At 43.9% G+C, this 22,241-nt stretch overlaps 1 protein-coding gene across 2 annotated transcripts; it reads right to left on the minus strand.

Moving 5' to 3' along the window:
- Positions 1–670: 670 nt before the first annotated feature.
- TCF21 (transcription factor 21) lies at positions 671–3,795 on the minus strand. Of its 2 annotated transcripts, XM_065835942.2 has the most exons (3): positions 3,664–3,795; positions 2,855–3,307; positions 671–1,211 (listed from the first exon to the last, which is right to left on the minus strand). In XM_065835942.2, exons 2-3 carry the CDS (start codon positions 3,302–3,304, stop codon positions 1,122–1,124), a joined length of 540 nt encoding a protein of 179 aa, XP_065692014.1. In that variant the 5' UTR covers positions 3,305–3,307; positions 3,664–3,795; the 3' UTR covers positions 671–1,121. The 2 variants fall into 2 exon arrangements, with proteins under 2 accessions (XP_065692014.1, XP_065692013.1); XM_065835941.2 differs by lacking the exon at positions 3,664–3,795 and having other exon boundaries at positions 2,855–3,622.
- Positions 3,796–22,241: the final 18,446 nt, after the last annotated feature.

Genomic DNA, 22,241 nt, shown 5'->3' on the forward strand with positions numbered 1-22,241 from the left:
TGCCCCGCTCCTGCTTTCCCCTAGAAAATACTCAGGTATCAAACGGAACCGAGGGACGCTATTGAAAGAGCAAGTGAAGCGGAAATTTAAAGCCCCTCTGCTAATAATAACAGTATAAATAACCGAAGACGTCTTGTAAACAGTGCGGTCATAACCCTGAAACATTAAACAGCGCGGTGGGATCTGGTGCATCAGCTGCCGACGGCCGCTGCCGGGGGAGCGTCCCGCAATCCTGTTTATCTCAGCCTCATCTCCCAACGGCTCGCTGATCGATAGAGGGGAGATGTTTAACTTAAAAATTCCCAGCACCGAGGACCGGGGCCAGAGGGGGATCCTCCGTCCGACTGTACTTCGTCCATAGATAACCGCTCTCGTCCCCGCCGAGCGGCGCGGAGCGGCCGGCGTGGCTCCCGCAGCGCCCGGGCGCCGGGCAGCGCGGCCGGGCCGGGCTCCCGCGGCGAGGACGAGCTGCGGGCCCTACCACTCTCTTCCCCGGGGATTTGGTTAGGTCCGGGGAAGCAGCTCTCCTGCGGCTCGGGGCGGAGAGGTGGGCTCCCCGCACCGCGCTGGGCGAGCGCGGCCGCTTCGCGGAGCACTGGAGGCGGGCGGAGGCGCGGTCCTTCCCCGCGCCGAGCCCGAGAGTCGGAAACGAACATTACACCGCTCTGTGATCAGTGGAAAGGAAGGTTTATTCACAGAAATAGAGCAAAACCTGCTTGAAGAAAATATATCTATATATCTTTAGGGTGAATTACTTCATAGAGATGACTGTCAAAGTCAGTTTTTCTAGGCATCTACATATTTCACAGGTCTCAGACAAAAGATACACACGTGGTAGGTTTTGTTTGATCTCTGTCTTTCCTCTAGTAGCTCTTGAACCAGCAAGGCTCTTGTTGCAGGACATTCGACTGTACACGCATTTAATAAAGTTAAATAGAGTCGGGATCTCTCGGGGTGGAGTCTTTGCTAGGGCTCATTTGGTCTCCTCTGCTCCCGGAGAGCGGCTCTGCCCGTCGCTCTGCCCGGGGCCCAGGGCAGCGGCGGGGCCGCGGCGTGTCCCTGCCCGCTTCGCCGCCCGCTCCCCGGCCGCGCCGGGACGCTGCTGGCCCGGCCACCGGGGCTCAGGATGCCGTCGGGCCGCACAAACGGTTTGTGTTCACCACTTCTTTCAGGTCACTCTCGGGTTTGCCGGCTACCATAAAAGGCCAAGTCTGTAGCCAGGAAAAGACACGGGTGGGAAGGGGGTTACATACGGAAAAATGCACATTGCAACGCTTATTCCGCCAGCGGGTCCAGCTCGGGAGCGCCCCGGGGGATCGAGCCCGCTATCTACCGCTTGAGGCCGCTTCTGGCAGCGCGCAGCGGGGCTCGGGCCGGGGCAGTCGCCGCTGGCTGCGACGAGGACCCTTCTGCCTTTTGCCGGCGGCTGATCCCGCTTCTCCTCGCAGCCGCGGCGGGCTCCCCGCGGGCGTCCCCGGGGCGCCGGAGCCCGGCTGATCCGCCCCGGGAGGGAGGCAGTGAGGGAGGAGGGAGCTGCGCCATCCCCGGCACATCCGCGTTCCCCCGGCACTAACACCGCGGGCACCCCGCCGCGCCACCCCCTGAGTTTGGTTGTGACCACCCTGGGGACTCTTCCCCACGGGAGCAGCCCCATGTCCTGCCGCGGGCCCACCGCAGCCGCGCTGTCCCGGCTCAGGAGCCGCCCGGCGGCCCCTGCAGCACCCGGCCACCGTCCCTGGCCTCCTTCGGCTCATGGGGCAGGTTTGGGTGTTTCTCTGTGAGAGGGGAGGGCGGCTATATTTGGATGGAGTGTTGAATCTGTTTTACTTCATCTTTTTTGCCCATGTTGTTGGGCTGAGTATTTTGTTTGTACACACACACAAAAAACAAAAAAACAAACCAAAAACCAAAAAGAAATCTCCCAGGCCCTTATCAGCTGACACAGCAGGTAATGTCCTTGCCTGGGGAGTCCAGAGCTCAAAAGACAGCTGGATCCTAGTGAAACTTCCCCAGATCCCCTCTGCCATCCCTTTATCTGGCAGGGTCTGCACGTGTGGGCAACATAAAGGCTGTATGTCAGAAAAGCCCAGGCAGATCTTGCCCATCGCTGGTTTACATCAGTTGCACATATTTTTAGAGCTGGAAATTCGATGTCTCTGGCAGCTGGGATTATTGGGGAGACCCCAGGCTGCTGGGGAAAACTTTCTGTGGGTAGTGGGATCAGAAGGAGGGACGTCGTGCAGCCCAGGGAGGCTTTGAGAAGTGTACCTGAGGCAGAATCCCCCTGAGGAACGACAGTGATATTTATTTTTCCTTTGCTGGTTTACATGGATAGGAGAAATATCCTGGACCCAGCAAATCCAAGAGGCTGCGCGCAGAGCCCCATGAGTTGTGTCTTTTAAAAGCTAGGACTTGAGGATAGCAGGAAATATTAGTAGAGAGGAGGAATAAAGATAAATCCTGGGGTCCTTGTGTTGGATTCTTCCTAAAATATGCTTTTCTCTCCTCAAATTCCTATAACCACCCGCTTGCAAGTAGAAAGCTGCCATCAACCTGCTGAGGTTTCTCAGACATTCCTGTGGCAGTAAAGCCCATCCCTGCCTATCTGTGGCCAGCGTGGCTCCTGCCTGTCCCCTGGAGGGGATTGCCAGGAGCAGCGGATGGGGCACAGGGCAGGAGGGCAGCTGGGAGCATGTCCCCTTGCACAGTACTGCTTGCCACCCCACTGGCATCAGACTCTCTGTGAGAAGCACAGCGAAGGTTTCTCCCCCAACATACCCCATCCCAGCTCCTCACCCACCTCTCCCCATGCACACGTACATGAACTGCCTGGCCCTGGCAGGCTGTGACTTACCAGGTTGACTGGGTGGATGTAGCCGTTTTCATACTTGTCATTGGCCAGGATCTGCCTCAGGTGAGCGATGTAGCTGGAGGCCAACCTCAAGGTGTCCAGTTTGGAAAGCTTGGTGTCTGGGGGCACCCAGGGCAGTGTGGTCTTAAGCCTTGAGAAGGCTTTGCTAAGGACCCTCATCCTTGCCCTCTCCCTGGCGTTGGCAGCGTTTCTCTGGACCTGCTTTCCCTCCTGGCTCACTCCATTTAAAGGGCTCTTCTTGGGGGGAGCTTTTTTCCTCTTTCCCGAGGCCCCTCTCCCCTTCTGAGGGGAGCCATTCTCGCCATTGGATCCCTCCTCGTTGCTCTCGTTGGACGCCCCAAACTCTTTGTTAGTATCCATTTTCAGGCCATCGCACTCCAGCATCTCCACCTCCTGCAGATCTTCCACATCACTGAGGGACCCAGTGGACATGGTCTGGAAGATGCCAAAGGACCAGTGGGAAGGGGGGAGGGGGGAGGAAGAAGGGCAGTTCCTCAAATCTACTTCAAGGCAGTGGAGGAGAGAAGGGGCGCCAGTATTTTCTTCCCCTTCCCTCCCCCCCCAACACTAAGGCGATACCAGTCCAGAGAAGATCCCCGCCCTCCCGCCTCGCTACCCTGCTTTGCCTGTGTTTGAGGGAGGGAGTGAGAGTGTGTGAGAGAGGGAGAGAGAGAAAGAAAGCCGAGGAATTTAGTGAGGACACTAGTAATTTATCTGGGGGATAAGAGAGGCGGATCCAGCCCAGGGGAGGGGCCCTGCCCGCTGAGCACACCACATCCCCAATCACAGACCTTTGCACAGGACAGGGAATGAGGTATCCCGGCAAGCCTTTGCCGAGAGCTCGGAACTGGGATTCAGATCTTCACCACTGGAGCAAAGCAACTCACTCTCTCTCTCCCCCTGCTCTGTCTTTCTATCCTCCCCCTTCCTTCTACTCCTCCTCTTCTCCTTCCCCACTTCCCTTTCAAGCCCAGGGTTGCTCTCCCCCTCCTTGCCTTCTAGATGACCCAGGCAGCTGGTGTCATGATTCTTGAAGAAAGCCAAAATGGGTCATGAGGAGAGTGAGCAGTAGATCCACTGGCCAAGCCTTCCAGGGAGCTTTGTAATGTGTCCTGTCAAAACGCTGTCCTGCAACCTAGTCTGGGGGAGATTTGTGAATGATGATATTTGAGAACACATCCTGTCCAGCTACTGGTGTATTCCAGGAAGAGAGTGCTCCACCGCCCGACCGGCAGAATGGACATCGCCATCACAGCCCAGGGGCTGGAGGCAGGATGATCTGACTTTTTCCAGCCTTCCTGGGTGACCTCCAACAAGTCTCAGTCTCCTCTCACTCTTTGAGTCCCCCCAGCTGTAAGCGTCCCAGAGCCTGCCCCGTCCGCAGGTGTGCCAGACAGATGAGATCCCGGTGGTCCATGGAGCCCTGCCGAGCCAAGGGCAAGCCCCGCGCCACTGGGGTGGTTCAGTGTGGCTGTGAATGGGGTGGCAAGGGTGTGGGCTGAAACGAAGGAAAGGGGGGTGGTTATTGGATGGTAGAGATCGCAGAGAAAAACTCCCTTTTCTCAGCGTGTTGTTGCAGAGCAGATGTCAGCGTTTCGTTTTGTTGTAGCCACGGAGTGCTTTGTCTGCTGATTCATGCTCACTCGAAAGTCAAGGAATTTTGCCTAAATAAAGAGGAGAGATAAGGCCCCTTCTGTGGGAGCGGTGGGGGTGAGGGCATTGGGCTGTACTTTGCAACCTCCGCAACCAAACCTCCCCAGTCGTTTTACCACTAGTGTGAATGAACAGGTTGCTGTGTAGCTTGAATGAGCAGATGTACGCTGCGGTTATGATCTTTTTGCACGTGTGTATTCAGTCTCTGCCGAACAGGCTTTTAAAAGCAATTAACTTTGGCCTATCTCTTCTTCCTCTCTGTGTAAAATCTCCTAAACTCACATGTAGAGCCCAAAGAGGCCAATAAAGCATTAGCTTGTTCCCCTACCTCTTTTCCTCCTCACACACTTCCCAAAACCTCACAGATTCCCCAGCAGTGGGCTAAATAACTGGGCACAATCTGCACATTGGACTTGTCTGGACACAGTGTCTGATCTGATTGCAGGAGCAACTCCATTTATGCAGCTGCTTACCTGAGTATTCACGTAGGTCTGGACAAAAATATACAGCCTGAGATGTCACCATGGCATGCAGTGGCTTTGGAGTTAATCTAAGGTCACCGGAGCCAAAGGAAAGTCTCATACTGATATGAGTGAGCATCACATTGGGTTTTCTACATACACTAAACAAAAGCAACACAAACAAACAAACAGAAATTGTGGAGGGCCAAACTAATATGTCTGGCAAATGCTATGTATTATCTGCAGATCAAAGTTTCAGCAAGAGGCAGAGTGTCATTTTTGATAAATAGCAAAGAAATCTTTCCTGTCTCTTGATCCATCTTGGTTCCTTGGCTCACGTAAGCTGGAAGAAAAAGGGCAGATCTCAGCATTAAACCAGCTTTTTACTGTTTGGCTGGAAGATAAGACCTTCCCACTCGCAATAGGATAAGTACATTAGCATATCATATCTCCAAGCCCTGGGCTCTTGGGAATTCACTAACTTCTAACGTCATGTTATGTTAACTGTGCCCTGTTTGTGTTTTCTCTGTGTATAAACTAAACAGATTGTCAGCATATCACTCCTAATTAATGCATTAGCTTTGCTTTTTTTTTTTTTTTCTTTCTAACATCCACGTTGCAGATCCAAAATATTACTAATCACCAGCATGGAGATTTATGAGCCTGTTTATTTTCTAGGTCTAATTATTGTTTGTGCAGGTGGAGATTTAAATGGCCATATCCATTGCAGAGATTTATAGTCCAAGTGATTGATGTTAGAAATGAGCTACAAGACTCTTAGTGGAGCAAGGATGACAGAAAACCAAGTTGAAGTTGCTTGTGTCTCTAAGCATGAATGACCAGAGAGCACAAAATCCCATCAAAATTTCAGCATCAGAAGCTCCCAGAATAACAATACAACAACAAAATATATACTCACATCCTTTCTATCATGTTTCTTTAACTTTACTTCAGTAATTTCTAAACATTTTTTTTGGTCAAAAGCAGAAGGAATGTTTTGGCTTCTTAAAAATGGCTTTAATATGCTGCTACATGTGTGTTCTGAAAACCAAGGTATGCTTAAATGTGTGTTATGAGCCTTTAGAACTGCCACACATTTTTTGCTTTTACTGACTTACATACATTTTTGAGTCCTCAGAGCCAGTAAAACTGATCTAATATGGACCACACACTTTTGTGGAGACACATGACACATTTTTGTATTCATTTTCTGGAGATTTTTGTCTGTGTGGAACATATACTCACACACATGTAGCAATATGTACCTTGAGCCCTTTATACCTACAGGCTGTTACACATACTTTTAACAACATAATTGTCACTTTTCCCCTCTCCAAAGCACGTCCAGCATGGGCAGACCTAAAAAACTATCGTCTCATCTGCAGGTAGCTCCCGGTTCCTTATTTGTTTATTGCATGAGTTGGATCTCTCCCAACCTTCCTGCTCCTTATGTCCCTCCTGGCAAGCTCAGGGCTTGTACACCTTATCTGCCTCCTGGTTTCAGTTCCTCTCCCCTCACCTGAGTTGCCTTGCCCAGTCCTCCTGTCTCTCATTCTGAATTGCAACCCTGCTTTGGGGTGGAGAGCAACTGGGTGGATGGAGACCAACCCAGTCCTGTGGGAAGGGTAAAGTTGCGATGGCTGCAGCCACCACAGCAGTGGTGTGGCCACTTACTTCTCCAGTTAAATGGCTGGGACCACGGAGCAGCCACCAGGTTAATAACTGACTGGGAAAGACAGATGGAGCTAAAGTCCTTTTGGCCTTTGGAGTGAACTGACTTCTTCATTCAGGTTTCAAAACGGAAGTTGAAATACTGGCACAGGGAACATCAGTACAAATCAGTGGATGACTTTCTCCTCTGCATTGCTCTGGCTACACAGGAAAGTGCACATCTCTTTTACATCTAATTGAGATCCACTAAGACAGAAGTCATTTAGGACATACAGGAGTGCTGGGGGCAGAGATTCAAGGTACCTGGTCTGAAGGGTGTCTGATGGGAGGCTTATCACACATAGGCTTATGCTGGTCTACAGCAAATTATACATTTCACCCTGGAAAAAATGCTTCACTTTTTATACTTCCAACCTTCCCTCCCCTGGGCTGGAATAACATAGTAATTTGAGAAAAGCTTTGGAACTCGAGGCCAAGATTTCTGCTAGTGTGTCATGGTTCTATGTAGCATGGCTTTTCTTTTTTTTATGTTTTGTGTCATTTATCAAGGCACCATATTTTCACTGTGTATTGAACAGTCACCCAAGAAAAACCTCACATCACCCACAGCTGAGGAAAATGGAATCAGTAGCTGTTTTTAAAACTCCTCACCCAAGTACAATACAGGTATTTTCCTATATTTGGAAAATAACCAAGTAAGTCACCCACAGGCAGCAAGCTGATCATGAATATTATTCAGCCAGATTTGAGAATGATTAGAATAAAAGTACAGCCAGGTCAATGTTTTCAAGTGGCAATTAAAAAAAAAAAAAAAAAAAGATCTAATTGCCCTGAGATTTCTCCTGCTCACTCTTGGTCTCACCTGGAAAATAAATAAAATGGTGGAAGGACTCCAGAAGAATACTTTTACATACCTTAGGTAAAATAATACTAATAATACACTATTTTATACAAATAATACTACTAATAACTAATACTACTAATAACTAGTGCTAATAATATTAATACTACTAATGATATAATAATCCTGTGATGTTTTGTGGTTGGATTCTGTCTTGTCCATTGTAGCGGATGGATAGTGCTGGGGAAATGGATCAAAGTTGTTTGTGACAGTGGGGTAGGAAGGGCCAGGGTACTGAAACCCTCCCACGGCTCCTTTCCGGTGCTGTGTGTCTGTTTCTGGTCACAGCTTTGGTTTGAAAGGTAAAAGACATTGTGATAAATAACATAAAGCAATACATAAGGAGAAAAAATAATGTCACTGCCAAGAGAGTAAAAAGGTCATCCTGGAGAACTGGGCCAAGAAGCACATATTTGTGTGTGATACCAGCATCCTTACCCCTCCCCAAGAAATCCCAATGTCTTGCTTCAAAGCCTCAAGAAGTCAGAGCTTTTTGAGAAACTGATGTCTCAAATAATTTATTGTGGGGAAAAAGACAACAATATTTCCTTCTATTCTCATCTAGAAATGTCTGAAATATCTTCTGATACCTAGAATCAAAAAATTTTGGTCTTACGGATTACTGATTAGAAAATTTAACAGCAAATAAACCTCATTTTCAAGAAAATGTATGTAGAAAGTTATGCAGCAGGCGTAATTCCATTTCCTGTGACTTTTTAAACCCTGAGATCTCACAAACTCACAAACACTGAAGCTCCAGGAAACAGAGTTCCAAAAAAATTGCTGTAGTAGATATTGAAAAAATATTTTATGAAACTCAAAATATTTAATTCCAGATTTTATATTTTAATCCTTTTTGTCACATGGATGACAAAATCTGTGACACATATAAATAATGCTCTCGTATACTGCAGGGGGTACCTGTACATGAAATAACTGGATGACTTCTACCACCCTGACTTATGCCATATGGTACACAAATCAGCTTCACAAAAATCAGCAGGCTGCTCACAGAGCAAAACAGACCATATGAACAAGAATTGCAATAGCTACCTCTGTAGAAATGAAGTCATGATTAAATATCTTAACACCTAAGAGAGGTACTGTCAACAAGATTAGCATTCTAATCATGAAGGATGCTTTGACTCACTTTGCCCTCCCGTGCCAGGTCTCTGATGAGGGTTTCTGGTGCTGCTGCTGTATTGAGCAATGTCTTTCAGAGAACGGATCAGCTGGAAGATGGGTGCACCAGAAGCAAGAAACATGTGAGCCATAGAATTTATCGAAGCAGGGACATTTACTATTCACTGCTTCCAGAATGCATCTCTGAAATATTACCAGATAGTTCACATTGTAAACTGCAGACTCTTTTATGCAAAGGTCAAAAGACAAATATGCAAAAAAGCCAATATATCTTATGCAAAATTATCACTGAAGGATTAAAGTGCAGACATAACTGTTTTATTTTGAATATCTCTTTCCGTGATGTTTCTTTGTTAGCTAATCCTTTCCATTTTTGTGGTTTTAAGACATGATTTGTTGAGAAGAAATAAGATCTTTTTTTTTTGCCTTCCAATAATTAGCACATTGGATAAAGTTTTGGAAAATAAAAGATTTTTGCTTCAGAGGGAAATTTGGAGAAGAGAACATTTTATAGGGGAGTCACAGGAGGAATGTAAACTATTCTGGTGAGCTTTTATTACTTGTATGGTTTATGGCATAATATGCACACATGTAGACAAACATTTTCTGAAATTCCTGTTCACTTGAAGTGTTCACAGCTTCTGAAAGTTGGGTTCCCATAGCATCCATTATTAAATGCAGTACGTCGGCCTATATCCTCTGTTTCCATCCAAGTGAAACATCCCACACAGGGACCCAGACTAATTTCGGGCTGCTTTATACTGTTAGAAGTCAAGTTGGCCACAGTTTGTGCTGTTGGATGCCCTGTACCCCATTTGTCATGGAGACTTTATATTTTACCAGGTCTGATAGCTGGCCACATTAAACCTTTACATACATGTACCTAATTGTAGTGGCATCCCAAGAAGTGACCATACATAGCTGGGAAAACATTTGGGCCAAAAATATTGATATAATGAAACAGCAAACTGGTAATACCCAGCTACTCACATGCACGATTTCACATAGGGATTCATTCAATGCAGTAGTTGGCTGAAGACAGTATATGTTGTGTACAAATCTTAAATGGGAACATCAGCTGGCTAGACAAAGGAGAAAGCAGATTACGCCTCCAACTCAAGTGACACAGAAAGACCACAGTCACTACGCATTTCTTTTGACTGACAGTCCTTATATATGCCTCACAAACTGTGACTCTCAAAGCTCCTGGAACATCCCCAAAGTGGGGTCATGGCGCCTTGCCATAGCACAGTCCTCTGGTTTTATGGTGCGTATCGTAGTTCGTAATACATATTGAAAATGGTGTTGTTTTAGAAAGTGGTATTGCAAAAGCACACAATAAAAGTCTATTTAAGTAATCTGGAGGAAATAAATTAGCTATAAAAATGAACCAGACGAAGAGCATATAAAGAAGACCATAAATGTGGGTTGCAGCAGAGTCCCATAAGACTGAGAAGGGACCAAAGAACTGAAACTACAGAAGTTAGGGGAGAAAAAGCCCCGAGCATGGACCGTGAAGGCAACCTTGCTCTCTTTCCCCTCCCTGTTCCTCTCTTTTCCTTTGCATATACTGCCTAGTATTAGGTTTTAAGTGAGGTTGTGACTAACCCAGAAGAAAAGCTGATTAAAGGAGGAAAACAGAGATGAGCCATCAGACTTTCTGCTAGCCAGGACTAGTAGGACCTGCATGCTTGTGCCATAATGTCTATTAGCTGCTCTGAGTTCATCCAAAGCAGAAAGGCCAAGCTTTTAAAAACTCCCGGCAAGATAAGGTCTCTGTTCCAAGGGACCAACCATTTAAAGCAGCCTTTTTTTTTTTTTTTCATAAAGAGTGATATGAGACTCAGATATGTATCTGCTTATGTTTTAAGATCAGATGGGATGGTGCCCGAGGGTGGTACGAAGCTAGATGTTATCCAAAACCTCCTGATTTAAAACGGTAACAAAGGATATTGTGGCTAGCTAAAGGATTTTCATTTTGCTGCTTTATTTCAATCTCTGTATCATTTCAGCTTGTTCTGCTCTGCACAGTAGATCCCTATTATCCAAATTTGCACACTGGATGAAAATAAGGTAGGCCTTTCTTTGTCACACAGGACATTTGGATGGCACAGCAAATTTACCGGACACCATATTCCATACCATTTACCATATACCAAAATGTGGTGTCAGAAATATCTTGATCTGTACTCTTTGAGGACTGAACAAAGATGTACATGTGATCACTATGAGCTGTGTTGACTGAGATTTCCACTGAGTGGAAAAATTACATAAATTACATAGCCTCCACAAGTTTCTCTCAACACTGGGAATGAGTTCCTCATGAAGGCTTTCCACATACACAAAACCCTCATTGAGGAGCTGCTCAGCTATTCTGTTCAAGCACAGGGGCTTTAAGGGGAGTCAGGATGCAAATTTCCATAGGGTGCCAATGCACACCAGATGTCTGGGGCAGCTTGGGCTTCACAAGATGACAGCCATGTTCTGCTCTGAAGAACAAGCAATTTCAGGTAAAACCTCTGTGAACTGCTCAGTGCAGCACCCATAGCCATGCACCACATCATCTTTCTTTTTCTCCTCCCTCCATGTCCTTGCTCACTGGAGTCTTTCACCTCTCGTTGGTGGTATGTAGCCAGAGCCCTTTTTGGGATGCAAGCCCTGGATTGCTCCTGTTTTCTTAAGTGTTGGTGGAATTAGCCACCTAACTATTGGCTCGGTGATATGTGTAACAAAGCCTTCCTTCTATAATTTATGGTACAAATTAATGAAGTTCAGATCAGGCTAATTTAAAAGAGTTAGACTCTTCTTTGATTAAGGTTCTAGTCAGAGACTCAGGGTTTGTGGGTTGATTTTCTGCTATGTTATGGGCTTCTTAGGTGACCATAAAAGGAGGATTCTTTCTCCTCCAGTTTCCCAGTGGTAAAAAAGGGATGAGAACACTTCCCTGCCCTGCAGAAACATTATGAGGGGCTTAGACACTGTGGTAATGGACACCAAGGGTAGCTAAGATAAATAACCTGATAGTTGCAAGAAAATGATTGATGCTAGAATACTACAAATATGTTGAAAGCCTAAAATATCTTCGTGATGTCTCCACATTTCTTGAAATGCCTATTAACATTTTTCACTCAGATACCTGATGTTTACATTGGTGCATTTTTATGCTCACAGGTCTTACAAAATGGATACTTGCCTGACTTTGATTTTAGATGAAAGCACTCGTCCCTCAACCTTGTAGTAATTCTGAAAGACAGAAAAGTTGCTTTTATAGGAAGAGAAGCAATGAGTTTTGATGTTAGTGATGACTGACAAGCCAAAAGTTTAATAAACAGATCATGAGTACCATCCTTGGAAACACTATAGCACAAGTAGCAAATCACCATTGACTAAATTACTCCAAAGTCCCCAAGCTCTCTGTGAAGAAAAATAAAGTGTTACTTTGGTTTCCTGTAACCCTTCCTCAGTACAAACACAGGATTCCCTTAGGAGAGTTGAAATCCATTACTGGGCTTCTTTATGCCTTTTTGTAACTAATTGTCTCTTCCATGAAGGGTCTTCCTTGAATCCCGAGCAAATGCAGACTCTTAGGGTGCAACGGGGCTGCAGACAAGTCAGCCCATCGTCTTTCAGCGTCCTCTTTTTGAGTTCCCCTGCTATAACTCACTGGTTTCTGAAGACTCCCCTGCTACTTACCTGGGCAGTAGCCTTGTGCAGGTTAATGTGCTCTGAAACATCTTTTCCTGCAAGTGTGGGAAGCATCCAGACAGGTTCAGCACCTGAAACAGAGTATAATACTTGGTACCACAAGCAGCACGAAACTGTATTTGTTAGAAGGAGGAATACAGATTAATTTGCTTCCCTGATAGCAGAACATACATTCAGGTCACCAGAGCAAGCCTAGCTGTTGCTTCTCACCCAAGTTACTGCTTTTTCCTATGGCTATATAAATATATCTTGACTACTTTTGTTTCCCATCTTTGTATGCCACCCTTCACCTTTTCCACCTTCTCAGTCTGTTTGTCTCACAGCAGATCTGTAATTTTTGCAGTTTGTTCCATCTGTTTGGTTTTTTTTTTCTCAGTGATTTAAATAGCTGATTTAATTCAAGCTGCTAAAGGAACTTCTCAAATAATATTCTCTGCTTTCCACAGCTGAATGTTAAAAGGACACATTTGTAAGTCCATAAGCTACATCTGAGCTGAGTTGGAGATCTTCAGTACACAAAAATCAATGCAAGTTTTTATGAACAGGTAAGATTATTTATGAGCACAACCGTAGAGGCAGGATTAAAAAAGGAAGTACTTTGATACTAATCTTACTTTAACTTAAGTGGCATGTGATGATACAAGAGTTGAAAATAGCAACTAGAACAATAGCCAAGTAATTTCCTTATTGATCTGTGCCTTTCAATTGTGAAGCATTTTTATTACAGGAAAGTTGTAAAATACATATCTTTGTACTTGAAATTTTTTGTTTTCTTTTTAAGAAATGGATGAGGAAAGCTAAACAGCACCAGGATATACAACCCTATACAAGGTGTTGGAGAGGGGGGATGGTGGCTCAGTGATGAATGACCAGTCGTTCAATTGTTTTCTTTCTTGCAGAAATCAGAGACAGAGTACAGTTTATCTTACCCTGACTTTTAGCAAGACAGATTGCCAGGCAAAACCCCCGGGTTGAAGTCATCCAACCACCAAGTAGAGTAAAGAGACCATTGCTGTTACCTTTCCAGGACTCATCCCCTCCCCCAGTGCCTTTTAAAAGTCTATGGTGTTTCTTTCTGAGGTTGTAACATGAACTTTAGCTACTTTCACACCATTTTTATGCTGAACACAATCTGGAATGATTCATTCTGGGCCTGAAACCTCTGCTGTCAGCCAGGCTGACACCAGCTTATCCCTCTGTATCCCTTGCAAAGGACCGTCACTGCCACAGAATTTGCCCTCGCACTGTGTTCAAACCTTCCATACTTTCTTTCAGCTGCCACTGAACTTGGTTTCCTCCAGTTTGAATGATTCATTCTTGGGCTACTACACTGGCATCAGCCAAACCTGTCTTTTGCCACAGGGGTGTGAACAGGGAGGAGAACTATGTGCCAGGAGGATAAAATCACTAAGTAATAGCAAGCTAATTTGAAGGCGAGCTGTCATTCCTCCAGGTTTTTCCTGCACTTCTCTTTAGTTGTATTTTTCTTATCACTTCCATTCCAGTCATTTGGAATGATACTTCTGGACATGACATCCTGAATTTATTCTTTCTGCATCTGAGAGGCCATGTAGATCTTAAATGGCCTTAATCATGCCGTGAAGATGCTTATTTCCTTGTGACAACTATAAATGGATCAGCAGCTTAAGTCAGCTCTGAAGAAACTGGAACAAAGTGTACATTATTGAAAAGTTTGATAAAATTCAGAGGAGCACAAAAGGCAGGACAGACAGAAAGAGTTAAAGAGAAAGATGGATGCAGTTGCAGTATCTATTACGTGCAAGTGACCATAATGTGTTTATACAGCTCTCAGCCAGGCTAGCGGATAATTAACGGGAAGAGCTGACACTGGACACTACACCACCTTATACACTATGGCATGGGGAAAGTCACACAAGTGGGATCATAAGAAAACAGCAGCAGATTTCCTCCTCCTCTTTTTGCCATGCTCAGTCTCTTCTCTTTTCCAGTTAGAAGGATGCCTGGCTAGTTTGCATTTCTGGGAAGGAGTTAAAAGATACTGCCAAAGTTACAGTCCAAATTGATCCTTCTGCATTACAGGCAACTATTTTATAAATTCTGTCTGCAGTGGGACAAACAGCTTTTCCAGGCTCCAGTTCAGCAGGACATACCCACATCAGGACAAATCCATGTCATGAGCCCTTTGTTACCTGCCTATTCCTGTAGCTATAGACTATCGGCTCAGACTTGCCTTTTGGTGAGATCAAGCATAGATCTGAGCCATGGATGACCAGATTCTGGGTGGGTAGAGAAGTCTTGGCAACAATGTGATTTCTGTGCATGTTTATGATCGGGGGAGTGATTACCTGTTCTCTGGCCATGCGAGGGGTCAGAGAAGACCATCCTCCCTCTGGACTGCACAGACTGCTCAGCCAATTTGTCAGGAATCCCATAGGATAAATAGCTGTCTCCAGAGACCTTTATAGTGACAAATCAAAATAAATCAGAGTCACTTTTACTGAGCACTTCAGCAGACAGCTCAGATTTAATGAATCAGCCTTCAGACCCCCAAGGAAGATTTTCTTCCCCAAGCCCAAGGGGAAAAAGTAAGTGCCAAAATTTACTTCCAGGGTAAAACTCTATCAATCCAGCTTGTGATATTTTGAGATTGCCATTACCAGTACTACGAACAGTGTTTTTAAAAGCCCTGGGAATTCACCAAAGAGCTCTCAGGATCAGCTGTATGATCAGTGTGCCCAGTGCAGAGAAAAAGAGGCTGCTGTGGATCAGATGATTTTCTTCATCAGTGATTGGGGATGGACTTTGCATTCCTTTGCTAGTGCCCTTCTGCACTTTTGGCTGGAATTCCACACCAGCACAAAAAAAGAAAAAAAGAAAAGAAAAAGAAGACAACAAAGAAAAAAAAAAAAAAAGAAGTAACAGAAAAAGAAACCAACCCTAGCCCCCCAAGCACCCCACCAACAAAAGCCTTGCAGGTAGTCATTGTGGGTCATTCAAACAGTTTTAAGGCTTAACATCTTGATCCCCTCTAAAAACTTCCATCTCTATTTCCTTCCCTCCTTTGGGATCCATGCGGATGCCTACTCAAATACCTGCTGGCGCCAGAGGAAATTCTCCTGTAACAGATACCCTCTGATGCAAAACCAATATTTTGTTGCCGGGGTCATCCCTTTCACACCCCCACAGATCCTCTTGCTTCCCCAACCTGCCTCTTGGTCAAGCCAAAACGTGAAAAATTGTGAATTCAAAGGGTGGGATTTCGGAGCAGTTTAATAGGCTTGGTGATTGCTAACCCACACATTTCCTCAGCTTCCTCCTGTTGTGGTAGCCTTGTCTGATAATTTATGTCAGGTTAATAGGTTGCTGGGCAGATAACTCCGCTCACAGTTCAGCAGAATGAGGGACAGTAATTTAAGCCAACCCAATGTGCTCATGACAATCAGACTGGTGACACATTTTCAGATACTTTAGTACCCAACAGAAAGGCCTAATAAAGTAAAGAAGCATCGTTCAGTGAGTGGTAGGGTATGAGTGCATCAGGATCCAATCCCAGGTAAAATGGTTAATTAAAGAGCAGTTTTTGGTAGCATTCATGTGAGAACAAAAAGGCAGAAACATTTTATTTGTTATGGTTCCTCATCACTTGTCTAGGAAATTTTGTTGGCAATAAGAAGTGGATCAATGTTTGGAATTTGATCAGGAACTTCTTGGTTCTACACTTTATCCTGTTCTATTTTTGTTTTTATTTATGCTCCCCGGCCATTCATACACGGTACATGATAATCAGAAAATCGCTTTATATTAATGTATTGCAATATAATGAGCTTTGTTAGTTGTTGTATGGGATACATGAGAAGTAGTTCTTCAGAAAGGACCAAAAAGAAGCAGTCTTTTAAAGTGAAAATGTAAAGTGACATTGACAGGACAAGGGGTAACGTTTTTAAACCAGAAGAGGGGAGATTCAAGCTAGATGTGAGGAAGAAATTTTTTTCAATAAGGATGGTAAAACAGTGGCACAGGTTGCCCAGAGAGGTGATAGATGCCCCATCCCTGGAAACATTCAAGGCCAGGCTGGGTGGGGCTCTGAGCAACATGATCTAGTTGAAGATGTCCCTGCTCACTGCAGGGGGTTGGACTAGGTGAACTTTGAAGGTCCCTTCCAACCCAAACCATTCTATGATTCTGTGATTCTAGATGCCCATTTCGTCATTTAGTCTTATAATACAAAATATGGACAATACCTCCAGAATGATAATTGAAGAAAACAGTCAAGATTATTTACTTATATAAAATAGAGAATTCTACCCTTTATGTAAGTTTAATAAAGCTAAGTGCAAGGATAAGTAACAAGGACTCATTTCAGGTCCCTCTGATTGGATTGCAACTGAATTTTATTTAAGAAGCTTTGTCTTTTAAAATTTTGCTCATGAAGGAAAGAGAGTATCTGACTTTTTTCTCCTTTCAATCTTTTAAATAAAAAATAATATACTGATGGTGTCAGGAAAAAAAAAAAACACATTCTTTTGTCCATGACTGAGAAAAAGAATCCGTAACAGAAATTTTTACAAAATGGTTGCATGTAAGACTTTACTATAGAGTGGGGAATTTATTGCACTAGAAATTTGTCATCCAAAATCCTGAAGAATATGCCAGAATGCTTGTGCACTTCTTGAAAAAGTCTCTTCCATTCCAACATAATATATTGCATAGTGCTGGAGAACAAGAGTAAAAATGTGTTTTTTTAATGATTAAAGACTGATCTTGTTCCAATTGAGTCAATGGCAAAACTCCATGGAATTGAGCTGAATATATGGGTATAGATAAGATGTTGTTTACTGTGCTCTCGCTTTTTCTGAGAGCAAAATGTAAATGAAATATATTCCTTGCACAAATTAGATTATCTCAAGTCATCTGCTGACTCCTACTTAAAACAGAGCACAGGGATCTCTCCATGTTCTCCAGGAGCTGCAAGCCCTTATATTCATGCAGCCTTAAGGACATTCTTGCCACTGTGTGAACTGTCTTGTTGCACCAAAGAAGGACTTAACAAGTCACGAAACAACAGTTCGTGAGATTTTTTGCCTGTATATATAAATGAATGTAATATTAATAAGTTCTTCCAGCCCTCTTTCAGTTGCAGTTACAATGTTTTTCAAAGCAACATCTATCTTTGTGCAGTCTTGCCTGGTATTAGCACAGCCATGAGTAGAGGAAGAGCAAGGTCTTCCTCCACATGCCACATTTGAACTGGGAAATGAGCAGAGGGGGCGTGAGCTGCATCATTTGTGCTGCAGCTCACTCTTCAATAACTGGGTGGGCACTAGCAAAAAAAACAAACCAAACCAAAAACCAAAACAAAACAACAAAGAACCCCACAACCTTGAATGGGGTTATGTCAGCATCAGCCAGGTGATGCACATGGTAGAGGTGGACAGAGATTATGCCAGTGGTGGAAATTATTCCTTCCAAGGAAGAAAACAGGAGCAGAGAAAGCACTGTGTATCTACGAGTCTGTGATTTTCCCAAAACGCTTCTTTCGGAGGTAACTCTCCTAGTTTGCATGTCTTATAGTTGAGACTCAACCAGTCCCCCTCATAAGATGAAAAAGAATTTGCCAAGGGAGCTCTCATTTTTGTTAACAAAAGCTTTGGAAGACAAACAATCTGGCAAACTTCACCTAATTGCTTCAGTGGCAGAAAACGTTCGTCAGCTTGTGTAATGCCTCACCAGCAGAGATGGAACCACATGAAAAAAATAATTACCTCTGAAACAGGAGGTAGGGAGCATTGCTGCAACTGCTATAGAGCAATGTTATTAGGAAGTGTGAAGGAGTAGAAGGGAGTTGTTTACGATAACCTGACCAAATTATTCCTAACTTGTTGGCTGTACAATTCATCAGCCCGTCAGGTAAAAAGTGCAAGGCAAAGTGAATCAGTACGGTTTCCCCCTTCCCTCTCTGGCTCATCCTGGTGGGTGATAGAGCATAACAGTGTTGGTTTTGACATTATTAGGTTATCCTGAAAATAAATCACTTTTGAAAAGGTGAATAATTGGACAGAGCTTAGTGCTGACAAGCAAAAGGTTGGAGGCGGGGGGGGGAGCGGTGGTGAGGAGGAGGGGGCAGGGAGGCTGTGGTGTCAGAGATGCAAATCCATTCCAGGAGGCCACCAGAATGTGAGGAGCTGTAAGTCTCATTTGGCTTTATACTTTGGCAAATGACTGCAGTTTCTGGTCTGATAAGTATCAAATTGCATTTATGGTTTCTGAAACTATTTTTGATCCATTAGAGAAATGAGACATACCTTTTCACGTAATCTAAACTGTGAAAGGTATACCCCTGCTCAATAAAATTAAAAGGTAGTAAATTTTGTCCCTATAAAAGGAAATCCCCACTTTTCCCAACATTTAGCTAATCCGTGGAGTTCACTGCCATGAGTGGCCATCAAGATAATATATTGTGGACTCTTAAAAGAGCTAGATAATTTTATGACCATCAGCAACATCTGTAACTATGCAAACGAAGATCATGATAATGGCAATCCAACCTCATATTTTACAGCATAGAATAAACTCCCTTTGAAACATAGGAAATACTAAATAATTGACTAGTTATCTGACGGGTGGTTTTAATTCTTCTTCTGACACCTAAGAGACAGGGCAACATTAGACACAGTGTACCAGACTATTTGCTTGTATCTACTCCCACCAGAGACCGTGACAACCATTCATGTGTTTGATATGTACTCAAACTTTGTGTAGACATGTCTGAAGGTTTGTTGCTAATAGGGGGTTGTAATTTGTCATTTTTACTAAGAACATGTAGTGAGGTCAATCTACAATTCCTAAAAATGAGTGCTGAGGTTCTGGTGCTGTGCTGGCAATTAAGATATATAGGTTCACATCCTAATGCCCAGACATTTGCAATGTGATAATGAGTAAATCCTGTATAGCTGCATTGCACATTAGCTTCCCCTCTCAAAACAAGTTTAAGAATAGGTTTACTTCCATTCAGTGTCTTTCTGTCCCATCCATGCCATCTTAACTTGTCTAGATGAGGGACCTTATAGCAATTTTCTGCAATGTCTAACACGAAGACATAGCTTGCATCCTGAATTACTAGTGCAAAACTCTCCATTGCAATCTATGGATTCAATTTTTTATTTTTCCAAGGCTTTCAGAGATACACCCACCCTGTTTGTGGCACCAATATACTAAAAGGCTTCACTGCTCAAGGAATACACTACATTTAGGGACTGAAATAGTGAAAAGGATCTTGAAAATGCAGTTCCAAGTAGTGTAAAATTCCATGTTCCTCTTCTTCTTACCTTCTAGTAGATACTTAAAGGACATTCAGAAATCTTTCTTCTGGGAGTTCCCCTGCCAAACACCCCCATTCTGTCACAGTTCCTCACTGCGTGCAGGTGGTGTGGAGATGGGAGCACAAGGGCCAGAATAACAGGGATTGTCAGGGAGCTGGGTGTAACATTCATTTCTTCTCCTGGCCTTTTTAACATTGCTGAGCAAGCCCTTCTCATTCAGAAAATGCGTGACAGGGAATTTATGACAGGAAAACACTAACAAATGAAATGGGCCATTAGCCGTCAGCTTTTAAGGCTCCAGAAAAGTCCAAAATGAGCCCTTCTCCAAGGGAACCTTTATAAAGCAGTGCATTTTGCAACCTTGGGCATGGTTCTTCTGCATGAAAACCCCTGTGGTGATGGACCCACTTGAAGAGATCCTCACAACCCCCTTTGCCCTCACAGTTCCTTCCTGTCCTCCTCCCTGCAATATCAGAGTTCACAAAGTTCACGATCTGCTCTGCAGTGATGAGTCAACTGTTTGCGTGGCTGTGCTCCCAACCAGATTTGTCACAGTGCCTACTTTCAAAGCAATGGAGAAAAATATCTCTTTTTTTCTTCTTTTTTTTTTTTTTTTAAATCAGACCATTCCCTATGTCTGGTTTGGAGTTCAGCCACCCCAGCCATTGAATTGGCATGACCAAGGGATGGTAACCCTTGTCAAGCAAGGAGGGAATCCCTTAACACTTTTTTGCTTCTAAAGAATTTGTGCCATAGAAAAACACCCTCCTGTTAGATAAGGGACAACCCAGAAAAGCCACCATCCATGAAAAGTAGAGGGATATTTCAACCCACACTGCTATTCTAATAGAGCTATTCAAATTCATTATCACTGCATGATGCAATCAGCTCTATATAGTTATCAGGTTCTGGGGCTGTTTTCTTCTTCTGCCACTGACAAATAGGCCAAAGTAAACCAGATCACTGATAAGGCAGACCCCTGGGAAGATCTGCCACAGATGCATGGATAGAGCTTTTTGTTCATCACTCAGATGATTTTGCTTTGCAGCATCTGTTTATTTTCCCTCTTCTTTCATTGCCCAAGTTTGAAAGCAGCCTGAAATAGAATAGGATTTATGGTATGATCTGCAAACCCTGAACTTTTTATTTAGGACACTCAAAGACTATAAGATCGAGAGAGGCCTTTTGTATCCTCTTGTCTGACCTCTGCTACAACCCAGCCATTAACTTTCTCTGACTTAATTCTTGTTTGGTCTATCTAGTGGAAAAACATCCAGTCCTGATTTAAGAATTGTGAGTGGTGGAGAGAATTCATTACAACTCTCCACAAACTGTTCTTATGGTCAGTTACCCCATCTGTTAGAAAATTTCCATCATAGTTCAGTTTAGATTTGCTGAGCTTAAATTCTCAGCCATTGGCTCTCGTCCTTGCTGTGCCTTTGCAACCTTAGATTTCCGTCAAGAGACAGTGCAGAGAATGGAGTGGTAATTAGGCACATGTGTATCACTTAAAGGTAATTTCAGTCAGCTTGCCTCCTGAGCAGAAATGGGGTCTGAACAGAGTCATGCAAAGATTTTCTGAGAAATAGATTATAATTTGTTATCATTCCAAATACAACTGCTTTCATTTGCTGTCATTTGAATGACAGGCATATGATTTTCCAATACCTGTGAAACGGTAACTCCCACTAGATGCTTTTAAGGATCACTGGGCAAATTTTTAGATGAGAAATGGCCTGTTACCCGGAATTGTAGAGGATCCACATTTGTCATTGTTGTCAACTGAATTAAACTATTTTGTTTGCAAAGAGAATTCACCAAGTATAAGAGGCCAAAGTAAATAGAGATATCATACTTCTGATGTTACAGACTTACGAATTACAGTTGATAAAGGGACTTGAGATCTGTTTCTGAAAGGTGCTTTCGTGCTATTTCAAGGTGTTTCTCTGATGTGATGACCGCTTTCCTGAGGATGCTCTGTCAAACACTGTCCAGATCCAGGGAAGCATGAAAAGATGGCAGAGCTAGATTGGAGTGATAAATCACAGCCAAGAACCCATGATCTGCCTTTTTAATTGTTCTGAGAGTCTTATGTAACATTACCCTTTCTAGCCTTTCTAGGGCAACATCCACTGGCACTGAACCACATTTGCTTCAGATGATGCTTTCTGATCTGATTACATATAATATTTTCATTTTTTGGTTACATATAATATTTTCTTTGCTTAGTTATTGTTATGCTCCCTTGCCTCTGCTGCCCAGCTCTTGATTTGGCTACTGCCAGCACCTTGGACACCAATAACTTCTCTCTCAGTTTTTTTTTTTCCTGTAATCTGGGAAATCTGGGGTTTATCTCGCCCTCCACTGCCTGGTGACTGAGCTGGCCAATCTCCTCTGTGGGAAGGCTCCTTTTATTCTGTCCTCAGCTGAGGTGAAGGGAAGACCAGAAAGTTTTGAGCCTGCAGTGTGTCATTCTTGTAACAGAAACTGAATTGGCACCAAGAAGAATTTCCTGGGTATTTCTTAAGGCTTAA

This window comes from Patagioenas fasciata, chromosome 3 (assembly GCF_037038585.1).
Source record: "Patagioenas fasciata isolate bPatFas1 chromosome 3, bPatFas1.hap1, whole genome shotgun sequence".
Lineage (NCBI taxonomy): Eukaryota > Metazoa > Chordata > Aves > Columbiformes > Columbidae > Patagioenas > Patagioenas fasciata.

Coding starts and splice junctions, on each gene's coding strand:
- TCF21 (XM_065835942.2), bottom strand. CDS start 3,304: ATGTCCACTGGGTCCCTCAGTGATGTGGAAGATCTGCAGGAGGTGGAG. Junction 1,212..2,854: donor ACATCCACCCAGTCAACCTG/GTAAGTCACAGC, acceptor TCCTGGCTACAG/ACTTGGCCTTTTATGGTAGC.